This window comes from Dama dama, chromosome 26, assembly GCF_033118175.1.
Source record: "Dama dama isolate Ldn47 chromosome 26, ASM3311817v1, whole genome shotgun sequence".
Lineage (NCBI taxonomy): Eukaryota > Metazoa > Chordata > Mammalia > Artiodactyla > Cervidae > Dama > Dama dama.
The window spans coordinates 29,022,812-29,046,232 of record NC_083706.1 but is presented as its reverse complement, the minus strand read 5'-3'; the positions used below and the strand labels follow the sequence as shown (position 1 = coordinate 29,046,232).

At 39.6% G+C, this 23,421-nt stretch overlaps 1 protein-coding gene and 1 long non-coding RNA gene across 7 annotated transcripts in view; one reads left to right on the top strand and one right to left on the bottom strand.

Moving 5' to 3' along the window:
- The window catches only part of PDE7B (phosphodiesterase 7B), a 344,452-nt gene that overhangs the window by 90,938 nt on the left and 230,093 nt on the right, over nucleotides 1-23,421 (bottom strand). For all 3 annotated transcript variants that reach the window (XM_061130037.1, XM_061130038.1, XM_061130039.1), the window contains one exon: nucleotides 980-1,063. In XM_061130037.1, coding sequence (XP_060986020.1) covers nucleotides 980-1,063 — 84 coding nt within the window. The remainder of the gene's footprint in view (nucleotides 1-979; nucleotides 1,064-23,421) is intronic.
- LOC133047000 (uncharacterized) overlaps nucleotides 1-23,421 on the top strand; it is a 124,554-nt gene that overhangs the window by 9,216 nt on the left and 91,917 nt on the right. For 3 of the 4 annotated variants that reach the window (XR_009690640.1, XR_009690641.1, XR_009690638.1), the window contains exons 2-3: nucleotides 13,916-13,956; nucleotides 18,237-18,286. This is a non-coding gene — a long non-coding RNA (uncharacterized LOC133047000). The remainder of the gene's footprint in view (nucleotides 1-13,915; nucleotides 13,957-18,236; nucleotides 18,287-23,421) is intronic. The other variant, XR_009690639.1, reaches the window with a different exon arrangement.

Here is a 23,421-nt window from a genome sequence, read left to right as displayed (position 1 = left end):
CTCATGTCCATCCTTCATTGATCTTGGGAGGATCTAAGGATCAGAAATAGCAAGTTCCAGTTTCTTCTAGTAATTTTCAGGGGTCAAGATAAATCAAATTACATCTTGAGTTAAACTTGTTTATGCCAAAGAAAAGTAATACTTTGTGGGTACAATCCAGCACTTTGAAATTTATGGATGGGAAGTGATATGAGAACCAAATACTGAAAACCTTGGAGTAAGTTGTGAAATATACTCATTTTTCTTCATTCCCTACCCCCAAGTCCCAAGTGAAGGATGATGGTAATAAAAGACATGAAACCTGGAATGGTGACTGTTACTGGTTTGGGTTTCCAGAGGAACCTGAGATTAAGAGAATTATGAACCAGAGGTTGAGCAAATCTCCAAAAGAGAAATAAAATAGAAAGTGGGAAGGTAGCAATAAATGAACTTCTTAAGTAGTCATAATGGCGGAAGCAGCAGCAAGTAGAGACTGAAATGACTTTGCCATGGTGAAGAGTTCTACCAGGAGTGCAAGAACAGACCTCAGAGACTTAGATTAGATAAAGAAGGGAAATAAGATAACGTATGGTTGCTAAGGGCAGTGGTAGAATAGGTTTCCTTGTGGAGTTTTAAAAATAAAATAGAATCTCATCTGGTCTAGTCCTGGCTGAAGGTGGAGAGAAAGTCATGGATGGTGGAGGGAATCGTTTCCTTGTATAGGGCTTCACGGTTTGGAAGATTTACATTTTTCAAGCTGACATGACTTCATTGGACACCCCACTGCCGCCCAAGCTCTGAGAGGTAGGGCTGGGCTGAATGACTTCACTACGAAGGAAATCTAAAGACCAAGGGTTAATTTGCAATTGGGAGGGGAGACACAGAGGAAGGAAGGCAGACCTCCGAGGGTTTTGAAGTTCAGAGGGAAGTGAGAATTTTATTTTATTTTATTTTTTTAAAGGAAACGTTTGTTCCTTTCCAGGTACACTTGATTACTCACTATTAAGGAGGCGGAAGTCGATGAATGGGTAGGAGCCGCGGCGTTCAGCAGGAACCCCCGTCTGACCCCTCAGTCGTACATCTCCTAGAAAACAAAATCCAAACAAACGTTTGAAAACGTTGCCAAGTGTATTCACTTTTCCTCTGTAAATTCTCTTACCCACTTATGTCACTGGAACCAACACCAAATATCAGGAGAAAAACGATTCCATTCACTTTGTTTAAGAGAGCGCTATGTGGAAAGGGATATTTAATGAATGCTGAGCATAATGGACTTGGCAATATTCTAACCAGTGAAGCAGCATGCCTTTATATCTGTCTGGAAGATGGGTCTGTGAACATTTTGGTAATTTACAAAGTTCCCGTAGTTTTTTTTATTCTTCCTATTGCCATAAAGATGAAGCATCTTAATCTGGAGGACAAATAGCATGCTGGGATTAGAGCTTTTATTCAAATTGGAAGTTTTAATTACCCACAGTTCTGTTTCTCTTGGTCCAGCACAGGTGTTTGTTTTTCCTCTGACTGGCATCCACCTTCTTTGCTTCTCAGGTTGTATCATTTGACCTGCCTTAGAATCTGCCAGGGCCCATCGAGCTCCTAGTACTTTAGACACTCAGTGTGTAAAGTTTCGAGTGTTAAATTGCTTCAGTAGCATCCGACTCTTTGCGACTGCCTGGACTGCAGCCCGCCAAGCTTCTTTGTCCATGGGATTCTCCATGCAGGAATACTGGAATGGGTTGCCCTGCCCTCTGCCAGGGGATCTTCCTGACCCAGGGATTGAACCCATGTCTCTTATGTCTCCTGCATTGGCAGACAGGTCCTTTACCCCTAGCGCCACCTTCGAGGGTGCTAAAAGTTTCTAGTACTTATTCACTTGTTGTTGTTGAGTCACTAAGTCGTGTCTGACTCTTTGTGACTCTAAGGACTGTAGCCCACCAGGCTCCTCTGTCCTTCACTCTCTCTCAGACTTTCTCGAATTCATGTCCATTGAGTCAGTGATGCTATCTAACCATCTCATCCTCTGTCGTCCCCTTCTCCTCCTGCCTTCAGTCTTTCCCAGCATCAGGGTCTTTTCCAGTGAGTCAACTCTTCACATCACGTGGCCAAAGTATTGGAGCTTCAGCTTCAGCAACATTAGAACAAGGTAGACCTTGGATAAACTTAGCTCAGACACTTGCTACTTGTGTGATATTGGAAACTTTATTTCTCTGAGCCTCAGTTGCCTCACTTCAAGGTGCATTGGTTGGAGAATCTAAAATTACACTTGCTGCCTGCAAATAAATGCTGGTTTTACTTCCTTCTACACACCTGCAAAGCTGGGATCATATTTTGTGTTCTGCATTTCTCCATAGTGCTTTGTGTGTTGTCTGGTATTTAGCTGACTCTAAGTGAATGTCTTCTATTGACTAGAATAGATATAAAGACCAAATCTACCAATTCGTTTACGTATAACATGAAATCAGAGGAGAGGTAAAAACACATGAGACCCAATATATTTCTGAAAGATTTGAACTGGGGAAGATTTCAGTTCCAGGAGTAATGGGTCCACTTCCACAAACCACTCTTTCCCAGACATGAGGTGGCACCAGGGCCTCCGCCTATGAGTGGAGAAGAGGAACAGTCTTCTCTCCTTAACTCCTGGAGTTTACCAGGGCCTGGGTGAGATCTCCATCAGTTATAATTCATGTGACTGACTGTTTAAAATATTCCTCACAGATGGGCCTTGTGTATACATGGGCTTATGAATTGCAAGCTGTGAGCCCTTGGGCAATTCTTGCTTTGAATTTTATATTGATGCTTTACTTAATGGTTTGTATAATCTGATGTTATAGTGCCATATTGATATTAAAGAATGTCAAATTTACAGAATACAGCAAAGTGGGAGGAGGAGGGAAAGGATGGAAAAGTACATTTCAAAATATGAATATAATCTGGCATTAAACAAGAGAATGCTAGCATTTGATAAGTTCATTGGGGTGGATGGTCAATAGTTATAGGAAAGCCACCGGCAAAACATGAAGAGTTTTTCTCTCCTCGGGTTGTCTTCAACATCTTTATGTTTATAACTCTCTAAAGAGTTTACAAAACACTTTGACAGACATTATAGTGCATTTATTTTCTTGTTTCTCTCTTTGGATCTTCACAATAGCCTTGTAAGGAGAACCACTATTACTCCTCTTACTTCATAGGTGAGAAAACAGAGGCTCAGAAAAGAGGGTGAAGGACTGCTATTTCACCCTACTGGTCCCAGCTCAGGTCTCAGGCCCCTTAAAGGCATTTAGTAGACTGAATTTATTTATTTTTAAACTTCATTATTCTTTACTGAAGTATAGCTGTTTTTACAATATCATACTAGTTTCAGGTGTATAGTATAGTGATTCAGTGTTTTTAATAGATAACACTCTTTTAAATGTTGTTATAGGATGATGACAATAATTCCCAGTGCTATACAATATATCCTTGTTCCTTCTCTATTTTATACATAGCAGTTTGTTTCTCTTAATCACATACCCATATCTTGCCCCCTCCTCTTCTTATTCTGCTCTGGTAACCACTAATTTGTTTTCTGTATCTGTGAGTCTTTCTGTTTTGCTATATATATTCATTTGTTAATTTTTAGATTCCACACATAAGTAATATCAAATGTTTTTGTGGTTTTCTGTTTGACTAATTTCACTGAGCATAATATTCTCTAGGTCCATCCACGTTGTTGCAGTGGCAGAATTTCATTCTTTTTTTATGACTGAGTAATGTTTCACTGTGTATATATACTGTATCTTCTTTATCCATTTGTCTATCGACTTTGACTGCCTGAATTTATGGTGCTTTAAGCTTACAATTAGCAGGGTTAGTCCTTAAATCTAGGTTGTTCAGCTTCATAGGCAAGGATCTCTCCTCGATACCATTGATTTTTAGCCCTATGAAGTGTACACACCTGGTTTCTAAAGTTAAAAAAGTCATAGACCCCCATGTTAAAATGATACAACAAATTCAGCACTGCATTTAAATGAATTTATATTTTATGAGTGACAGTAAGAGACACACACTTGAAAACCTATGCAGAAGTGAGACTGTCTTCATTTGGTGGAAAGCTGGCTGGGCTTGTGGATTTGTTTACCTACTATGTCATCCTTTTGGGCTTTTCCTATGGGTTTCAGGCTCATTATTCGGAATTCACTTCTTCACTAGTATTTTCTTCTCAGTTTTACCAAACAGTTCTTCCTAGTTTTGTAGTTCTGATGGTATTATTTTCCCAGAAAATTTCTAATATCAGTATGGGTTTTAAAGCCTCTGCCAGAGTTTATTCCATTTGTCCATCTGAAAGTCTAAGGCAGAGATGACCCATTATTCTGTAAGACTTTAGATTTAGAGAAACTGTGAGGAGACAGCACCAGGTGTCAGAGTGTGTAAAAAGGGGATGATAAGCTAGGATCAGGCAACTCCTGTTACCGAGAGGATTAGCATTTTGCCATCTTGGGTGACCTTGGGCTAATCAATAACCACTTTGAGGTTCAATTTTTTAATATTTAAATTTGTATTATGTAGCATTTTTCCACACCTCACAGGACTGTTGTGAGGAAATTATCAAATGCCTGAAAAATAACATGTTAACGTTATTGAAAATAACGAATAACGATCAGAGTTAACGCTATTGAATACTTATGCTGTGCTGAGCATTTTACATGCATTGTCTCATATTACCTACCCAACAACTCATCGAAGAAGCTATTAATATTATTATTATACCATTCGCCAATGAGGAAACTGAGGCCAAATTTGATATTTTGTCTGTGCTCAGAGCTAGTGAGTGGAGAGTTTGTGCTTAAACTCAGAACTGGCTCCAAACCCCATGTTCTTAATCAACCATCCTTCTATAGTATCAGAATAAAAAACTTATATAAAGAGTTAAGCATTAACTTCTTATTGCATAATGTATGTTCTGATTGTTTTTGCCCATAAACCAAGTATATATTCATCATGATTCCTGGAAACTAAATACCAGGGAATCCAGCCCCTTGATGAATTTGAGATTCAATCAGATAGATGTTTATTCAAATAGCACTTCAGTGGAAATGGACTGTATGAATAAGACAACCAAATCCTGCTCTGGATTAACAACACATCTATTATTTTTAAGTAAGAAATGGAAGGCAATTATTAAAAATATTATTCAGCAGAACTCAGACGACCTGGCAACTAATTTACTCAAGCTCTTTGGCCTGGAGAATTCCATGGACTGTATAGTCCATGAAGTCGCAAAGAGTCAGACATGGCTGAGCCACTTTCATATTCTTTTTTTCTTTCTTAATTAAGATAATTTTTTTTATGATGCAATGCCACTTCTGAGAAAAAAAGACAAATAACAATGAAACACGTTGATAGCAAAGATACCCAAACAAACAAATCAACAGCAACAACAAGCTACAGAACACATACTTGAAAGATTCTGTTAAATGGTTACTCTGGCTGTAACTACAATTACAACCTGGGAAGCAGATACTCATAAACCTAACAATGGCAATTAGGTATAATAGATCATTGCTTTAAAATAAAGATAAAATCCTGTTAAAAATACTAAGAGTCAGGACGACTGTAAGTTGGCTAACAATGCATTTCAGGAATTTTCCAACATGAAAAGTTAAATACAAACCAAAGAGGTATCTTGAGGGTTTTATTGAAGCAAAGCTTGAATGGGGTCAAATGAATGTTCTCAGTATAATTTCTTATATAGAAAGGTCTTGCTCCTTCTCCCTGCTTTCAGGAGCCCCTTCTGATATTAAATTGCTTCAATATGTTCTTGGGAAGAGAGAAATGATTCAGTGACAATGGTCCCTGGAGGAGCAGAGGCCACTGGTCGGAGGAACAGGTTGAGTGGTGTCCTGCTGCATTGCTTTTACTGGCCCATAGTCTCAAGCAATTATCTATTTACCTAAGGCCTTATATCCAAGCTAAACAATTATTTTAACTATTCATGAGACGCCTGTTTAACTGAAACAACTCTTTTTTCTCTTCTGGCAAACGAAAGGTGCTGTGGAAGCAGTGGAGGAAGCGTTGACAGCTCAGAGTCGTGTCCTCGGTCTGTTCTTATTGTGTTCCAAAATGAAACAAACAGCAGGGGAATTCTTATTTTGAAAGGGCTGCTTCTCTTTTGCCCCTTCAGGCTGAAAACATAACATGTCGTCCTCGGGTATTTAAAGCTGCCAACATGGGCAGGGAGCTGAGACAGCTACTTACCCTCCCAGGGGACGTGGTTCCGGGATGGACCTCTTGCCCACTTGGCTTCCCAGGCTGTCTCTGTTTAATAAAAGCTTGGGAGGGAGCAGACATTATGTGGCCTCTTATGTAACTGGGAAAGAGGGTGGAGACTCTGACAGCGATGACAACTTACAGTGGCTGAAACACGGGCCACATGACGAGAACCAGACTCCGGCCCCAGTCTTGGTGTCAAGGTCATCTCAGGGTGGGGAAAACAGGTAGGAAAGTGACAGCGCAGTAGCTACTGTGCTCTTATTGCATCTAAGATGAATGAAAAAGATAATGAGCCCGGCTGCAGGAACCCAGGACAGATGTTTATAGGGCATTGCAATGAACGAGGAAGATGAGACGGTGGTAGGGTCCGAAAGATGCTCTTGAGCAGCCCAAACACAGCAGGAGAGAAGATGCGCTCATGCAAGGTATTCCTCTGAACTTCCTTAGATATTTCTAACTCATGTCACTGCTGCCCACTTGCCAAACAAAGGCAGAGAGAACCCAGATCCAAGAATCTCACACCAGCACTTCAACAGGCTGCACCGCCTCAGCCCTGGTGACTACTCTCAATTAGCAAAGTGAATTATTGCTCCTAAGACATCGATTTAGCCAAACAGAGGAGAAAGGTTGTGCAATTTAATCACTCCACAGATTGATGGGATGCGACAGGCAGCCAGTGTAAAGTCAGGCAGAGAGGACTGTTCTGAGGACTGTGGGCTCACGGGAGATCCAAGGTGGCTGATGAGACCCAAGATTCCCTCCCAGAGGTTTTATCTTCTGCTTCACTTTCTTGAGTGAGGCTGTCTGTTGCTCAGAACCTGTCCAGTGATCTGTTGCACTAATTGTGCATTTCTGGGCTACTGCTGAGGGAGCTTTGTGTGTAGGAAAGAGAGGGACCAGGAGTTAGTTGTCCAGAAACCACGCTTTTGGCACAAGGAACAATATAAAGTTTTCTTTGCGTGTGAAAAAAAAGTTATTTCTCTCTTCTCTTCTAAGAAACTTCGAACTTCATGTCAAAATCAGACAAAGGGGAATTTCACCAAGTTAGAGTCAATATTCTATTGCCTAACTGTATTACCCTGCAACTTAAGTTTAGAATTATTAAATATTTTGTGACAAATGAACATTTTGGGGCTTAAATGGTGTGAAAATGAATATACAAATAGCAGTGTTTTTATGTTCTAGCATGGGTATGGTATGTTTTAACTCAGACTAGGTATTTTTCAGCTTCATGGTTTTACAGAGGGAAAATGAGGGGAAAAGTTACAATCTCTAGGAATACAGGAGACTAATACAAAGGGATATTGAACAAGAAGCAGCAGGAATGCCTTAAGAGAATTCCAAGAAGCTGCTAAAAAAAAAAAAAAAGCCTGAAAAGAACACAAAAAGCATGTATTCTCTCAAAGATTGAAAAGAAGGGGAATAATCTGAGGAATCATTTTAGGGAATCCATGATCTGGATCTGCCTTAAGTAATGAAAACACTAGTGTAAGCATGCACATTATTCACTTATTTCTGGGATCATGCTCTTTATCTTCAGAATGTCACCAAAGTAAATTTTGTTGCTTTTTAATAAATGTATAACATACGCTCACAATGCCTGATACATCACAGGCTCTCAAAAAACCCTAGTAACTATTATCATCATTTTGTTACTGTTCTGAGATTCCTGTGTCCTCCCCCATAATAGCTGGTATTATTTAGGAGAATTGTAAAGTCAGGAACTGTTTTAAGGACTGTACATGTAGGAACTGGTTTAGTCCTCATAACATCTGCCTGAGGCAGGTGTGTGTAACATCCCCATTGTGCCAAGGAATACAGAGTTTGTAAGTCAACTGAATTGGGATCAGAAGCCATTTGGCCTCAGAAGTCCTTGCTCTCTAACCCACCACTGTGCAGAGGCAGTGTCTCCAACCCCCACAACAATGACCAGTCGGTTCATTGATGATGTTATTCATGGCTTCCTTGATCCTTCCGGGTGTGTTTCTCCTCTCTCTGCTGGGCAGGTCAGGGTTAATGGAAGTTAGTACCAAGGCTGTGTCCTGAATGAAAGCTGAATCCTGATGCTTCATGCCAGTAGTACAAGCCCAGGACAAACAGTGGAGCCTCAGATTTTAATATGAGATGCCACAAGTCCCCAGTGATGCAGGTTAGACCACATGGAGTCTAGATTCCACTGGAGAGCCAGGTATCTTGTAGGGTGGTAGAACTTTCGGGTCAGTGTTAGGACAAAGGGGCCAATTCTAGAGTAGGCTCTGAGAAGACCTTAGATTAATTCAGTTTATTTCAATAAATATGCATGTAAAACATTATACAGTGTTGGAAAATAGGTGGGGAGAAGGAAAACTAAAGGTAGAGAAGATGTTATGTTGGCTTTCAGATAATTAATAGTCTAATAGAAGAGATTCATAGAAATGAGTAAATATGTAAGCCAGAAGGAATCTAACTTTTAGCGAGACTGGGATATTTGGGTTTGGATCCCACTCTCAGAAGTGTCGTGAGGTTTTATGATTTTATATGGAGAAATAACTTGGATATCTCTGGGTCTAAAATGACTCTCTGTAGTAATCCTGTAAAAATGCGTCAGTTAGTAGAATTGAAAGAGAATTAGTTGATGTCCAATTTGAAATTTTAATATAATTTTACATTTAAAAGAACTTCATATTTTAGAACAGTGATTGAAGCTGTGATTTAGACTTTCATACCAGGTCTTCAGTAAGCAAATTTCTGTGGGTACAGGCAAATAATTTAAATTAGCAACATTATTTTCAGAAACCTCCTGTCAATAGGAGGCGATGTCCTTCATATCTAATGTGTGTTAGCTTTCTGGAAAAAAAATTACAGCAGGAGAGGTTGGGGAAAAGGACGAGGAGGAGGAGGAGAGAGAGGAGGCCTCAAAGAAAATGGACACAGGGAGGGACTGAATCCTGGGGCTGAGGGAGAAGAAGGTATCAGAGATGATTTGTAGATTTCTGTCTTGCATGACTGGATGGTTGGTTGTATCAATCACAGATAAAGGAAGTTCTCAAAGAGGAGTCATTCATGTCCTTCATTTGATAAATGATATTTATAAGATGTGATATTTTTGGCAGGTAATACAATGGTGAAGAACCTTGGGAAGAATCTTGGCCTTATGAAGTTTGCAATCTATTAGAGGGGACATTACAGAACAATTATGCATAAATGTAAAGTTGCAACTTTGGGTAGTGGAACAAAGAGGAAATATACTGATGTTAAGAGTAATGAACTTCCCTTTGTTATGGAGGTTGTTATGAGCCTCCTTGAGGAGGTGACATTTGTTTGGAGATCTGAAGAATGAACAGTAGTTAATTTAAGGTGAACACATGTCCCGGTTTGCCCTGGAGAATCTTGATTTAGGCCTGTGGTCTTGCCTGCTGTATTTAGTAATATCGCCCCTTTCACATTCAAAGGTATCCTGATTAGCTCACACATTACATGATTGCCCTGAGTGCAGCAATCCAGGCACACAGGCCTGTGAGTCTAAAAGTTTATTGCAGGAGGATGGCATATCTGAACTCCTGTAACAAGGCCTAGCATATTCCAGAAATAACAAAGTGGATGTGGTGGGTCACAGGCAAAATGAGGTTGGAGAGGTGTCAGGGCTTTGCAGGACAGGTTGAGGAGTTTAACCTTATTGCAAGAGAATTAGGAAGTGAGAGGACAATTTTAAGGGAAAGATGATGTAATCAGATTTTCATGTTGAAAAGAACAATTTTGGGTGAATAACAGAGACGGATTGGAAGGGGCAAGAACAAGTAGTTAGGAGATCATTGTAGTAGTTGAGGTGAGGAGAACGGTGACTTGGAGTACAGTAGTGGTCCTAGAAGAGAAGTGAATAGATTTTAGAGTGTGTAGTAGGGAGAATTGCCTGGCAGGTCTGAGCCAGAGGGAAGTATTAAAGATAATGCATAGATTTCTGGCTTTCATACTGGATGATTCATGTGCTAACCACAGAAAAGGGGAATTTTAAAAGAACCAGATTTGGGAGAAGTTCATGTGTTCAACTTTGGCTACTCTGAGTTTAAGTATTCCTGGGATTTCAAAGCAAAACTGTCAAGTAGGCAGTATGGGTCTAGACCCATAGGGAATGTCTGGGATGGAGATATAAATTTATACATCAAATAAAACTATGGGCATGTATACACATGTCCAGGAAATGAAGTGATGAGTGAATAAGGCTTGGCATGCAGGTTTAAGTAACCCTAACATTTAGTATCTTGCTGGAGGAGGGGTCTATAAAGGAGAAGAGAGAGCCGTAAAGGTGGGAAGAAATCCAGAAGCTCACTTTGTCTTGGAAGAGAGTAATTCAAGAGAGAGGGAATGGTTTTCAGAGAGATCTTGCTGAAGGTGTAAGTGAAATGATGGTTGAAAAAAGTCCATTGGATTTAGCTGAGTGACAGTAGTGTGAAATAGCAGCAGAGTCCTTTGGACATCACCTGGATTTGGGAAACTGAGAAGATTTTATTAAGAAGCCAATATTTAGATGATCTTAAATGATAAGTAAAAATTTGAAAAGTAGCACTTTATAGTGTTGGCTTGCAGTTGACCCAATTATGATCATTGAAATGAAGGGAAGAGATTTTTAAGAAAAAAATCATGCTGAACTTAAGAACAGTGGTCATTCTTAAGATTGATATTAATATCAAAATATAATTTGAAAATTGCACAGAGGACAAGATAGCTCTGGTCACGAAAATGCCTGCAAATTTTTGCAAAATATAGTGACACCCTATCACTTCTCATACCTAAATACACTTTGAGAAAGAAAAAGTCTCATGGAAATTAATGCCAAGAAAAGCATTCATTGGAAAGAAAAGGATGGGTATGTTAATGAGAAGAAACGTAATTAATAAGATAAAATACCATGTCCCAATATTGCTGAATAATTTCTTGTTTTCTTGAGCTTTGAATAATTTGAGAGAAGCCTTTCAATGTATTGTTTGTTTTCATGTGCTTCTGAACTTCCTGATTCTGGCCGGGAACAAGGACAAACCTGCCAAAATACTGCAAGAGGAGATGTTGCTGATCACGGGCAGGAAATACTCAAAGTCCCATGAGATGGCCTGTTCTTAGGAGACTTCCACACCAAGTCTGCTGACCTCAGAAGGACCATCAGGCCACCACGCTCACTGCTGGAGCCTGCTCAGGCCCAGGAGGTGTTTGGGAATTCTTCATTCCAGGCATCCGTGCCATCATGGCACTTGGGATTCTTTTAAGCTCCAAGTGTTGTTCATTTTTTTGTTTTTGAGAAGGGAAACAGATGGCAAAAACTGGACTCAGTTGGGAAATGGCTGAATCCATTATATTATATCCATGTGATAGGATGTTGTTTGTCTATCAAAACCAGTCACTTACATTTCCACAGTAATGTGCTGGTTTCAATCACTAAGCCGCGTCTGACTCTTTGCAGCTCCATGGACGGCAGCATTCAGGTTTCCCTGTCCTTCACTGTCCCCAGAGTCTGCTCAAACTCATGTCCACTGAGTCAGTGATACAATCTAACCATCTCATCCTCTATCGCCCCCTTTTCCTTTTGCCTTCAATCTCTCCTAGCAACAGGGTCCTTTTCAGTGTCTATAGTAATAACTAACATTTATTGAGTGTTTAGTATGTGCTAAGTACTTTTCATGAATTAACTCATTTCATTCTCTGAAGATCCCCCCCCCCCCTTAGATTAATACTGTTGTCTATGTCATACCTGAGACACAGAGGTGTTAAATTACTTTTCCAAGATGACATAGTCAGTAAGCATGAAGGCAGATTTGCAACCAGGGTGACTGATTCCAGTGGTAAAATCCCTGTTCAAATATGTCTTGATCTGAAGTGAGAGCCATGTTATATTGTTAAAGGAGGATGGGTATTATATAGTATTGGAAAGCTGTATCACAAGGAAGAAGTCAATAATATGAGAAGCCATTTACTACCTCTATGACCTAGGTAAGTATCAGCTATTCTGAGCTTCATTTAATCTGTTTCATTAAGTAGGGATAACAATATCTGACTTGTTTTTCTCATAGAAGGTGGAATCAAATCACATGGATAAAAGTGGTTTGTCAATAATGTTTTATTATTAAGAATATTTTTATTTTTATATTGCTATGTAAACATTAAATATATTACATATAATATAAATTCTCTATTTTTGTCTTATGCTTTATATATTGTATAAAATTATTGATATTGCTATAAAAATCTAGGTCATTGGTAAGATAAATTCAAACTAAGGAGCATTATTCTTGATATGTAATTAAGTGTGAATTAAATCACTTAAGTGTGCTATAATCAAATGTGCTTGTGAAACAGAGTTCTAGTAAAGTTAAACTTTTTAAAGTGCAATGTTATGGGCTAAATCATGCCCCCCATTTATATACTGGGCTTTTCTGGTGGCTCAGACAGTAAAGAATCTGCCAGCAATTCAGGAGCCCTGGGTTTGAACCCTGGGTCAGGAAGATCCCCTGGAGAAGGGAATGGCTACCCACTCCAGTATACTCCAGCCTGGAGAATTCCATGGACAGAGGAGACTGATGGGCTACAGTCCATGCGGTTGCGAACAGTCAGACTGAGAGGCTCACACTTTTCACTTTCACACTCATGTATTGAGTTTGTAATTCCCTAGTACCTCTGAGTATGACTGAATTGCCAGATAGAGCTTTTAAAGGAGTGATTAGGTTAAAATGAAGCCATTATGGTGGGCTCTAATCCAATCTGACTGGTGTTTTTATAAAAAGAGGACATTTGCACACACAGGGAGACATCAGCTTTACGTGAGCACAGAGGAAAGGCCATGTGGGGACACAGCAAGAAGGCGGCCATCTGAAAGCCAAGGGGAGAGGACTCAGAAGAAATCCTGTTGCTATCTTGACCCTGGACTAACCTCTAGAACTGTGAGGAGATAGATTTCTGATATTTAAGACACTCAGTCTATGGTATTTTGCTAGGCAGAGAAACTGCTTCTAGTGGCAAAGAAGATGCATCAGAATGAGGGGTTCAATGGCCCCAGCTTATCAGAGGCTTCCCATATGTCTCCATTCCAATTTTCAGGATCCCATTCCTTTCCAATCAATGCCCTCACTTTAGTAGGAGATACACTCCAGTGTTGGGAATTCAATTGTTTTGTAATTCAGCCACTAGCAGGATGAGATTCTGGGCTTGGTTTTCAGGAATCTCAGCTTTGCAGCTACAGGAAATGAGTCTTTTTCAGGGCAGACATAGAAGCTTTCAGGTCATTTATACAGAACTTGAGCTGGAAATTCGAATCCTTTAGGTCATTCTTTTCTTATCCCACTTTGTCCACCAACATTAGGAGTAAACAGCCAATCTCATTGTATTTGTTAGTTTGAAAAAAAAAATTGAAGGGATTATATACGTGGGTACCCAGAAACTTGTCTCTTAAAGGTATTTGGTTAGGAGTATCCAGTGTTGATATTTGGCATAGGACTATCGCCACATCACACCACTTGGACTCATCAGTGCTCCTGTTATTAATGAAAATAATTAGCATCTTTAATCAAACCAGATAGCCAATCCCAGACAGCCTAGACCAATTCAGAAAACCCATCTGTAAGATTCTATTCCTCTTGAACCACTCTGGGTACCAAAATCTATACTAGTCAGGGTTTTGTTTTTCTGAACAACCCTAACTATTACATGTGTATTACATTTTCAGATCCTTCAAATTATTGATCTTCATTATGAATATCCAAGAAGGTGGGTTCACATAGCATTTCCCAAACACCTTTGTCCATAAAACATGTTTTTCAAGTATATGTATCTAATACTTAGGTCAAAATCTCAGCACTGGAAGGAGCTTAGAGGTCCCCTTGCACCCTTCTCTGGTACCATCACTCTTTGTATTCTTGTCTTGTATGATTAAGTCTGCATGTCTGGTACTAATTGCTTTTTGGGGTTTAGACCAACTGAATATTTATTCATTTATTTTTCAAATATGTTTTGAATGCCAACTATGTGCCAGGTCTTGTTCTAGACTCTAAGCATATGGCAGTGAACAAAATAGAACATGCCTGCTCAGATTTGAGAGGGGCAAGACAGACAATAGACAAAATCAACAAGGAACTGCAGATAGGAACCTCATGGAAGTACAATGGGGTAAAATAAAGCAGGAAAGGGGACTTCTGGGTGGCCTGGTGGGGGTGGGGCTGCAGATTAAATAGAGGAGAGTCTGGGAAGGCCCGTCTGGGGTCACTTGGAACAAAGACTTGAATGAAATGAGGGAGGAGCCACGGGATCATCTGGGAGAAGCAGTTCAGGCTCAGGGAACAGCAAGGACAGGATACAAGGAACACGCTTGATTTATTCTAGAACGAGCAAGGAGGCCAGTACACTGGAGCAGACAGTGTGGGAGGAGGTAAGGGCAGAGAGGTGACACGTGGGCAGGGCTGGGCAAGGAAGGGACCAGGAGTTTAGCGACTCAGAACAGAGACACAATAAGTTTTTGAAGAGAGAGTGACATGATTTGACCAATGGTTTTCAGAGGATGGTGCTGGCTGCTCTGCTGGCAATAGACAGTTGGGGAGCTTTATACATTCGATAGATCCCCAGACTAATGTTCTGTCTTTTCCTATAACCTAGGTCCTGTCTTGTGTCCTAGTTACGACAAGTCCAGTCAGCCACCAAATCCTGTTACTGTGCACTGTCCCCCAACCCCCAGAGGTGGTCTTATCACTTAGTCGGGTAGAAGCTCTATTCAAGCCAGTGTATGCAGGGCCCTCTCTAGAAAAGGAGGGTAAGGCAAAATATACCTTCTCCTGGCTTCATGGAGAAGGCAGAAGAATTGGTCAAGTCACATGGTTTTGTGGCTACTTCATTTGTACAAATTGCCATCAATTTTACAAGTACGTAAGATACCAATATTTTATCATCTGTAAATTTAATTAGACTGGTCCTAGAAGGATATATCGGAGAAGGCAATGGCACCCCACTCCAGTACTCTTGCCTGGAAAATCCCATGGACGGAGGAGCATGGTAGGCTGCAGTCCCTGGGGTCGCAAAGAGTCGGACACGACTGAGGGACTTCCCTTTCACTTTTCACTTTCACGCATTGGAGAAGGAAATGGCAACCCACTCCAGCGTTCTTGCCTGGAGAATCCCAGGGACAGGGGAGCCTGGTGGGCTGCCGTCTATGGGGTCACACAGAGTCGGACACGACTGAAGTGAGTTAGCAGCAGCAGCAGCAGCAGAAGGATATATAGAAAGACCTTACAGGACTTCCCTGGTGGCCCAATGGTTAAGAATCTGCCTGCCAGTGCAGGGGACAAGGGATTACTCCCTGGTCTAGGGAGGTTCCACATGCCAAGGGGCAACAAAGCTCATGTGCCACAACTACTGAGTCCACATGCTACAACTACTGAAGCCTGCGTGCCCTGTAACAAGAGAAGCCACTGCAATGAGAGGCCCACACACTGCAACTGGAGAGCAGCCCCACTCACCACAAATAAAGAAAGCATAAGAACAGCAACAAGACCCAGTGTAGCCAAAAACTAAACAAACAAATAAATAGATAAAAATTTAAAAAGAAAGACCTTGCAGTATATTGACTTGAAATAAGAACTATTTAAGAAGCAGATAAAATATAAAACTCAAGAAACATTAGCGCTTATAGAGACAGTCCTTGAAACCTGAACTTCTGTGCCTGGACAGTCCTCGAGTCAGGGTTGATTGAAACATACATTAATTTACCCATTCGGAACTCTGCTCCCTGGCCTGTTTACAGAGCCATCACAACTACCCTTGGCGACTAAGCTGAAGTGGAGTTACTTCACAAACAGAGACCATTTGATTTTTTGAACCAAATAATACTCAGACAACTTTTGCCTTTTTCCAGTTTCCTGACACTTTCCCATTCTCCATATTTCCACCAGGAATATTGACAGGGATTTAACAAATCTATTTGCAAATAGTTGGGATTATAATTCACTAGACCCAGAAACTTGAATTTTTCGCAAAATGGCCTTTGTTTTTGTTTGTTATTTGTTTTTTACTTTCTTGGACTTCCTTTCCAACCGTCTATACTGACCTTGTTTAAAACAAAACTATACCTTTTCTGCTTTGAGTTCATTCTTTTTGACAAAGAGAAAGAAAAAAAGGGTGTTGATATTTTACTGCTCTCTCTCACTCTGCTCCTGTTTTTCACATTTTTCTGCTTTTGTGGGCCATAGGCTGATCCTTCTCCATCCTTGTACTTTAAAGAGCAGGTTAGTAAATCCTTTAAAAAGTTCTTTCTCTTTGGTTTGCATCATACATTTCTGTTTGCCTTTCATTAGATGAAATTTCCTCTGTCTTTTGTGCATGTTATGAATATTTTTTAAAACATTTAAACTCATCAGAGAACTTTTCATATACCATTACTGACTTCTCTAGGTAAACTTCTCTATTCTTGCTTACTGAGACAATTTGTGATCTCAGCATAAAGTGATTTCTATGTTCTGTTTCTTTTTTTTTTTTTTGCCATAACACACATCTTGAGGGGTCTCAGTTCCCTGACCAGGGATTGAATCCCAGGCCCCAGCAGTGAAAGCCTGGAATCCTAACCACTAGGTCATTGGGAAATTCCCTGATTTCTATGTTTCTTACCTACAAACCCAGAAGTCCAAGAATATATCCTAGCCATCACTGGGAAAATGATACCTGAATTAAATGAATAAATATATAGTCTAATAAGCTTGTATTTTATTTTTTTGTCCTTATCAAGTCTTACAGCCTTTGAGAATCTATTTTGATGGTGATATACATCTTACTTTATGAAATTAAAGTTTAACAATGACCAGAATTTCTTTCATTACATCATTTTCCTCTTGTGATAATTAAACCCAGAGAAATAGTTCTTCATGTCCAAACACAATTATGTGATTTTAATCTGAATTTGAGAACTGGAACTAGAAAACGGATCCAAATATATGAAATCATTCTTTTGGTGATGATAAATAAATAAACAATAATATTTGTTTTCAATCAGTGTTCACTGACTGCCAATTGTAAGTTTATTGTACTCATGTATGATCATATTAGGAATTACTTGGTGAGCAATATAATATAATGTTTCACTCAAGTGACACCAGGGGACAATTCCTTCAGTATTAACTTCTTAGTTTTCCATATTTGATGTGCTGCTGCTTATGGCTTTTATCTTGTATAATTATAACTGATGGATTTTTATGCAGTGTAGAATTTCTTCTGCACCGAGTAAAGCTTGGTGCTCTGTGTTGGTTCTCATTTTAGACACTCAAGATTCTATGTTGAGTGTCTCTATGTATTTCTCCAGGACCTCCCAACGTTTTCCCTTCATAACACACAGAAAATAATATTTGATTCCCACTGGGTTAAATGTATCTGGTTGCTCAAGTTGAGAGCCTTTAGTACTTGGATCTTGGATGACCCAGGTTTCCTTGGCTACCCCACTGACTGAGGGTGATCAACATCTCATCACGCTGGAAACCCATTAACAGCACATGAGTTGGAGAACTCTGATCTGTACAATTAAGATAACATTACCCGGATACAATCCTCAGAGTAGCCTTTATGTTTGATTTATTAGAATATATGCTTCTTGAGGTCAACAGACTTCACAGAATCATGGGATCAATCTTTAGAGACCCTTACTATTCAACAGCAGGGGTTGGGGAGGGTGAGATATGGGTCACAGAAAATTGGAGTAGAAAGAGTGGACTGTCATTTAAAGCAAATGTTTTATTTCTCTGGACTGACATGGCCATGACCTAGAATAAGATAAGCTCTTACTTTCCTTTAACTTTCTAGTAATATGATTCAGCAGGATACTTAAAATTTCTTTTGCCATTATATTTTGAGAATATGTGGTCGGAATTTTCCCCCTTCTTCCCAGGATGGGAGGGAAGAAGAAATTTGACTAACATTCTACTCTGCTTCACAACCATCTAAGATCAGTTGCTTTTAATCACATTTTCTGATTTAATTGGTCTGAGGTGCACAGGTATTTTGTTTTTTTTTTACAGAGTTTCCTCAGTGACTCCAATGGGAAGACATGGATATGAACTACGGATGAGTAAGTAGCCCAGTTTGTAACTGAGCACATATGTAAAAGGATACACCTCCTAAAGGGTATGTTTGAGGCAAAAGCAAATAGTGCAGGAAGCAAGCAAATATTTACACTGAATAATAAGTATCATCTCTGGAAGTTTCTGAGTTGTGTCTCATGGGATTTGGGCACTTCAGTTGGGGAAATTGATTATTACTGCTCTGGTGAACTGGGAGAGGTTTTGTGGAAGAAATGAACTTATGGAACATTTTCAAAGAAAAAGGTAGTGAAAATCTGGAGTATGAGTTCAAAGACGAGGGGAAAAATTGCCAAAGCAGCAAATGGAGAAATAGACGGAGAAATGGTTCACTTGGTGAAAGAAAATTTTCAGGCAGTGGGTACCAGAGAAATGGGGAAGACTCTTGACCTTCAGATGAGAAGCTCAGTAACTGAGCAACAATCAGAGTGATCTGCAGATGGCCTGGATCAGATTAGAATGGTAACTGGCACATTTTTTCTTGGACTGGGCAATCAGAGCTGAGAAAGGACTTCATCAACAATAATCTTTACTCACACTCAAGGAAAAACTACAACAAAATAATAAAGCATTGACATTGACATTGAAGTCGCTCAGTCATGTCCGACTCTTTGTAACCCCAAGGACTGTAGCCTACCAGGCTCCTCTGTCCATGGAATTTTCCAGGCAAGAGTACTGGAGTGGGTTGCCATTTCCTTCTCCAATAATAAAGCATACTACCATGGAAAATATTTACTGACAAGATTAAGAGCACAATAAGGTACAGGTATATTTCATATTATATATATATACATGTGTACATGAGAGCTAAGTTGCTTCAGTTATGTTCGACTCTTTGTGACCCTATGGACCATAGCCTGCCAGGTTCCTCTGTCCATGGGATTCTCCAGACAAAAATACTGGTGTGGGTTGCCATGCCCTCCTCCAAGGGATCTTCCTGACCAGAGCTTGAACCCATGTCTCCTGCAGCTCCTGAATTGCAGGTGGGTTCTGTATTGCTGAACCCCTGGGGAAGCCCTTATATGGCATAAGGAAGTCACAATTAAACTGAAAGTAAAATACAGGTAGCAATCCAAAGCCTAATTTTATAATATAGCATCTGTGAAGCCATCTTATATCTACAGTTCCTTCAACTAGAAGCACAAATTCTCCAAATTCCAAACTTTTAGCAACATTTTATTACCAGCTTTAAGGAGGATTTATTTCTGAATCTTTTCTAGAATTTTCAGGTAGCTTTTTTTTTTAAACCTTGATGCTCCACACATGTTCAGCTTTTCTCATAGCTAGTGGATGACCCCATGCTACCCTGCCAATGGAAGGATATTATTTCTGAGGGTACAAAATGAACAACCATTTCTGGGTTTTCAAGGTTAATGTTGATATAGCACTCTTTGGGTTAGTTTAAAAATCTCATCTGGTGCCTTGGAGTATCTCAGAGGGCCTACACAATCACTGGTAATCACTGTGTACATCACTAAGAAGACAGTTTGGCAAGATGGATGGTTCCAGGGGGATTATAAGCCTATGATTGGGCAGGATATTTGTAACTTCTATCAAATAGCCTTCAAAGTGCCTTTTGAGCACTAGAGATAGAAAATAAGGAAGAGAAAAAAGGCACACACAAAGAAGTAAATGTTTGGAATGTTATTGTCCAAGGGTGTGAGTTCTGCTTAAATGTGACAAATATATGTCATAAATTAAACATGTCCCAAAACTATTCTGTTATTTTATTTTATTCAAGTGCATTTTCTCCCACTTGGGAATATGCCCTATATAAAAATGCATAAAATATTCACTTTGGCAAATCTACTTCCATTCATTTCTTGTTTTTCAGCATTCGGAAAATCTACAACGGTGTCAATATAACATTCTGATTATGTTTTTCAACTTCCCCATTCATTTACTTGGCTTTATACAAAAATAATATTCAAAAGATGGCCCCAAAGAAAATACGCTGGGTACCAGGGTCATCAAGTGAACAATTGCATCTTTCTCTGAGAAGGGAGCCGGGGAAATGGACCAAATTGCAGGAGGTAGAATCACATGTTTGTAGTCTTCTCTTTTCTCCATTTTTAATAGCATGGAACCATTTATTTATTGACTGCTTGAAATAAATTCAAATAGAAGAACTTTGTAAAGGCTGCAGTCTCTGGTAAGACCTACCTGGTGCCAATCTTTTTTGTTATTTATGAGAGGGCCTCAGAGAACTTGAATGTCTACTCTTTTCATCCAAGAGTTTGTGTTGTTGTCAGCTAAAGCGCTTTTGTCTGGAAAAGATGCTGGACGATAATTCACAAGCTCACCACTCTCCTAGGACTGAATTGGGACCCCATCAAACCTCACACTTAAGTGGGTTTCAAATGTGGTTAGAAAATGAGGCACCCATGTTCTCTGAAGAGTAATTCACTGTTTCTAAGTGAGCAAGAATATTTCATAGCTCCCGCTGTTTTGTTTCCTGTGGGTAGGTGGGAAAAGAGGGCAGGCTGTGAGGTCAGGGTCCTGAGGAGAAAAAATTCCATCCCTGAGAATTTCCATTCCCTTGGCTTTTCTTTTTCCAATTTTCAAATTACCTTAGATTTTAAAATAATGTTTTTAGTACATTCACAGATGTGAATTCACAGTACATTCATAGTACACAGAATTCATAGTACACAGAATTCATAGTACATTCACAGATGTGTGCAACTATCATGACAGTCAACTTCGGAGCATTTTCGTCACCTCAGAAAGAAACCCTGTACCTTTCAGTTATCATCCTCTTTGTCCACAATCCCTACCTCCTTGGTCTTGAGCAGCCACTAATCTACTTTCTGACTCCATAGAATTCCCTGTTCTGGACATTTCATAGAAATGGAATCATATAATATGTGGCCTTTCATTCACTTGGCTTGTAATCTCATTTTGTCTTATGACATTTGCAGTCATGTTGTTTTGCACTGTTATGCTTTGAAAACTTTTCACGTGTCCCTAACTTTTCTCCTCATGACATTTATGACTCTCTGAGTCAGAGACACTCAGCCAAGACAGCACACCAATTAGTGTTTGTGAATTTTTGAACCAACTTCTCTTGTTTTCTTTCCTAATACAAGGAGAAGTTCTCTGCAATATGTCTCTAAAGAAAGTCACTCTGCTTCACTCCCACATTATGAAGCAGTCTTTTCTTGCTCCTCTCCAGTATAAGACATGATAGTACATATATAGTATATGTGATGACATGCTAAAAACCCAGGTCTGCATCTCTGGCATTGAGCTTCCACTACACCTATCTCTGTCTGCTCCTACCTCTATTCTGTCTGATTTTCAGGGTATGCTCTCACAGCCTGTTGTTTGGTTTGAAGCTATCCTGGTAAAAGAAATCAATAACATTGAACTTCAAGTCTTGTGGGTACTGATGTGCTGGCAATGGAATGGATCACTCCACAGAATTGCTACTGATTGTCCACTCTCCCCTATGTGGTTCAGAGAAAAGACTGTCTCCCACCAGGGTTGATTTGTCAAAACCATGGAAAGTATAATCACTTTGCTTATTTATTTAAATTTCTGAGATAGTTCCGAGAGCAAAACATTTACCAATTTCAGTTGTTGAATATAACTTCACTTGATGCACATCTACACTGCATTACAATCTAAACAAGAACATGAGAACAAATTGCCCTCAACATAGGAATATGCATATGTATATATTTCTCAAAGCGACATGTGTATATACAAGGATTCTATTTTACCTCCCTTTTGAAGAAGACTAAGCTATTTAGTTAAGAAATTTTGCATGCCTTAGACATATTGAAATGGAGGGACATGAAGTTTTTATTTTCTAATGGTTAATCTCAATTCAGTTAAAACTTTTGGATCTCAAAGAACTGCTCATGTACAGCCAGACTGAAAGTTAATTAGGCCTCATTTTTACAAACTTGACTTAAATTTCAAGTCAAGAAAATTGGAGGGGAAATATCTCCTGATAAATAAATTTAAAGGAAAATGTATTTTCCCCTCTCTGCTTGGAGGTAAAAAAATTCTTTCTTAGGGAAATTTTGAAGTACTTTTTTTCTTTTGGATAGCAAATCCTCTGGTTCCCAGTGAGAGAGCATGAAGAAATGGATTGATTCACGTGGGCCTGTGCATTAGTCATCCACTGAAGTTCACTTGTATTTGTTTATGTCTGTACTATTCATCAACCAGAGATGACCAGCCAGATTATAATCAACATTACATCATGCAGTTGAGACTCCCCTGGCAGTCCAGTGGTTAAGACTTTGCCTTTCAATGTACGGGTATGGGTTCAATCCCTGGTCAGAATCTAAGATCCCACACGCCTTGTGGCCAAAAAACCAAAACATAAAACAGAAGCAGTGTTATAACAAATTCAATAAAGACTTTAAAAATGGTCCACATCAAAAAAATTCTTAGAAAAATAAACCCTGCAGTTATTTGTTATAACAACATAAAATGAAAGAGAAAGATGTTGCCCTCTTCAATAGCCTCCCTTTCTCATTCTGACCTATGAAAGGAGAATGGGTGGTAAAGAAAGGACCTAAGGAACTGCAGATATAATTCTGATACATAGAAATGACAGGGCTGGTGGTGCAGTGGTTAAGAATCTGCCTGCTAATGCAGGGACATGGGTTCGATCCCTGGTCTGGGAAGATGCCACATGCCTTGGGGCAACTAAGCCTGTGCATAGCAATAAAGACCCAGTGCAGCCATAAATAAATGAAATAACTCAACTGAAAAAAAAAAAAAAGAGTCATTGCCTTCTTTAAAAAAAAATGACAGGGCACCTTTCTAGTTGGCATGGGAAGGTGCTTTTCCCCCCAGAACCTGGCCCAGGCTTCCTGCAGTTTGGGTGGTGATTGGCACATTCCTGTGCCAATGGGAATAACAGCTGGCTTCTCAGTAGTCTTCCAAAGCAACTGCCCCATATACCTTGGCGCTGTTCGCGTATAGCTTTAGTTGCTGACATTCTCAGACTGTTGCTGAACATCTCTAATAACAATACTTTACATTTTACACTTCTTCTCCTGAGTAAAATGTCTGCATTCTTCAATCCTTAGTCAAAGAAGATGCAGTGAAAAATCACCCTAGGATAAAAGGCATGCTCATAGTCAGGGTGGTGTTAAGGTTTCTG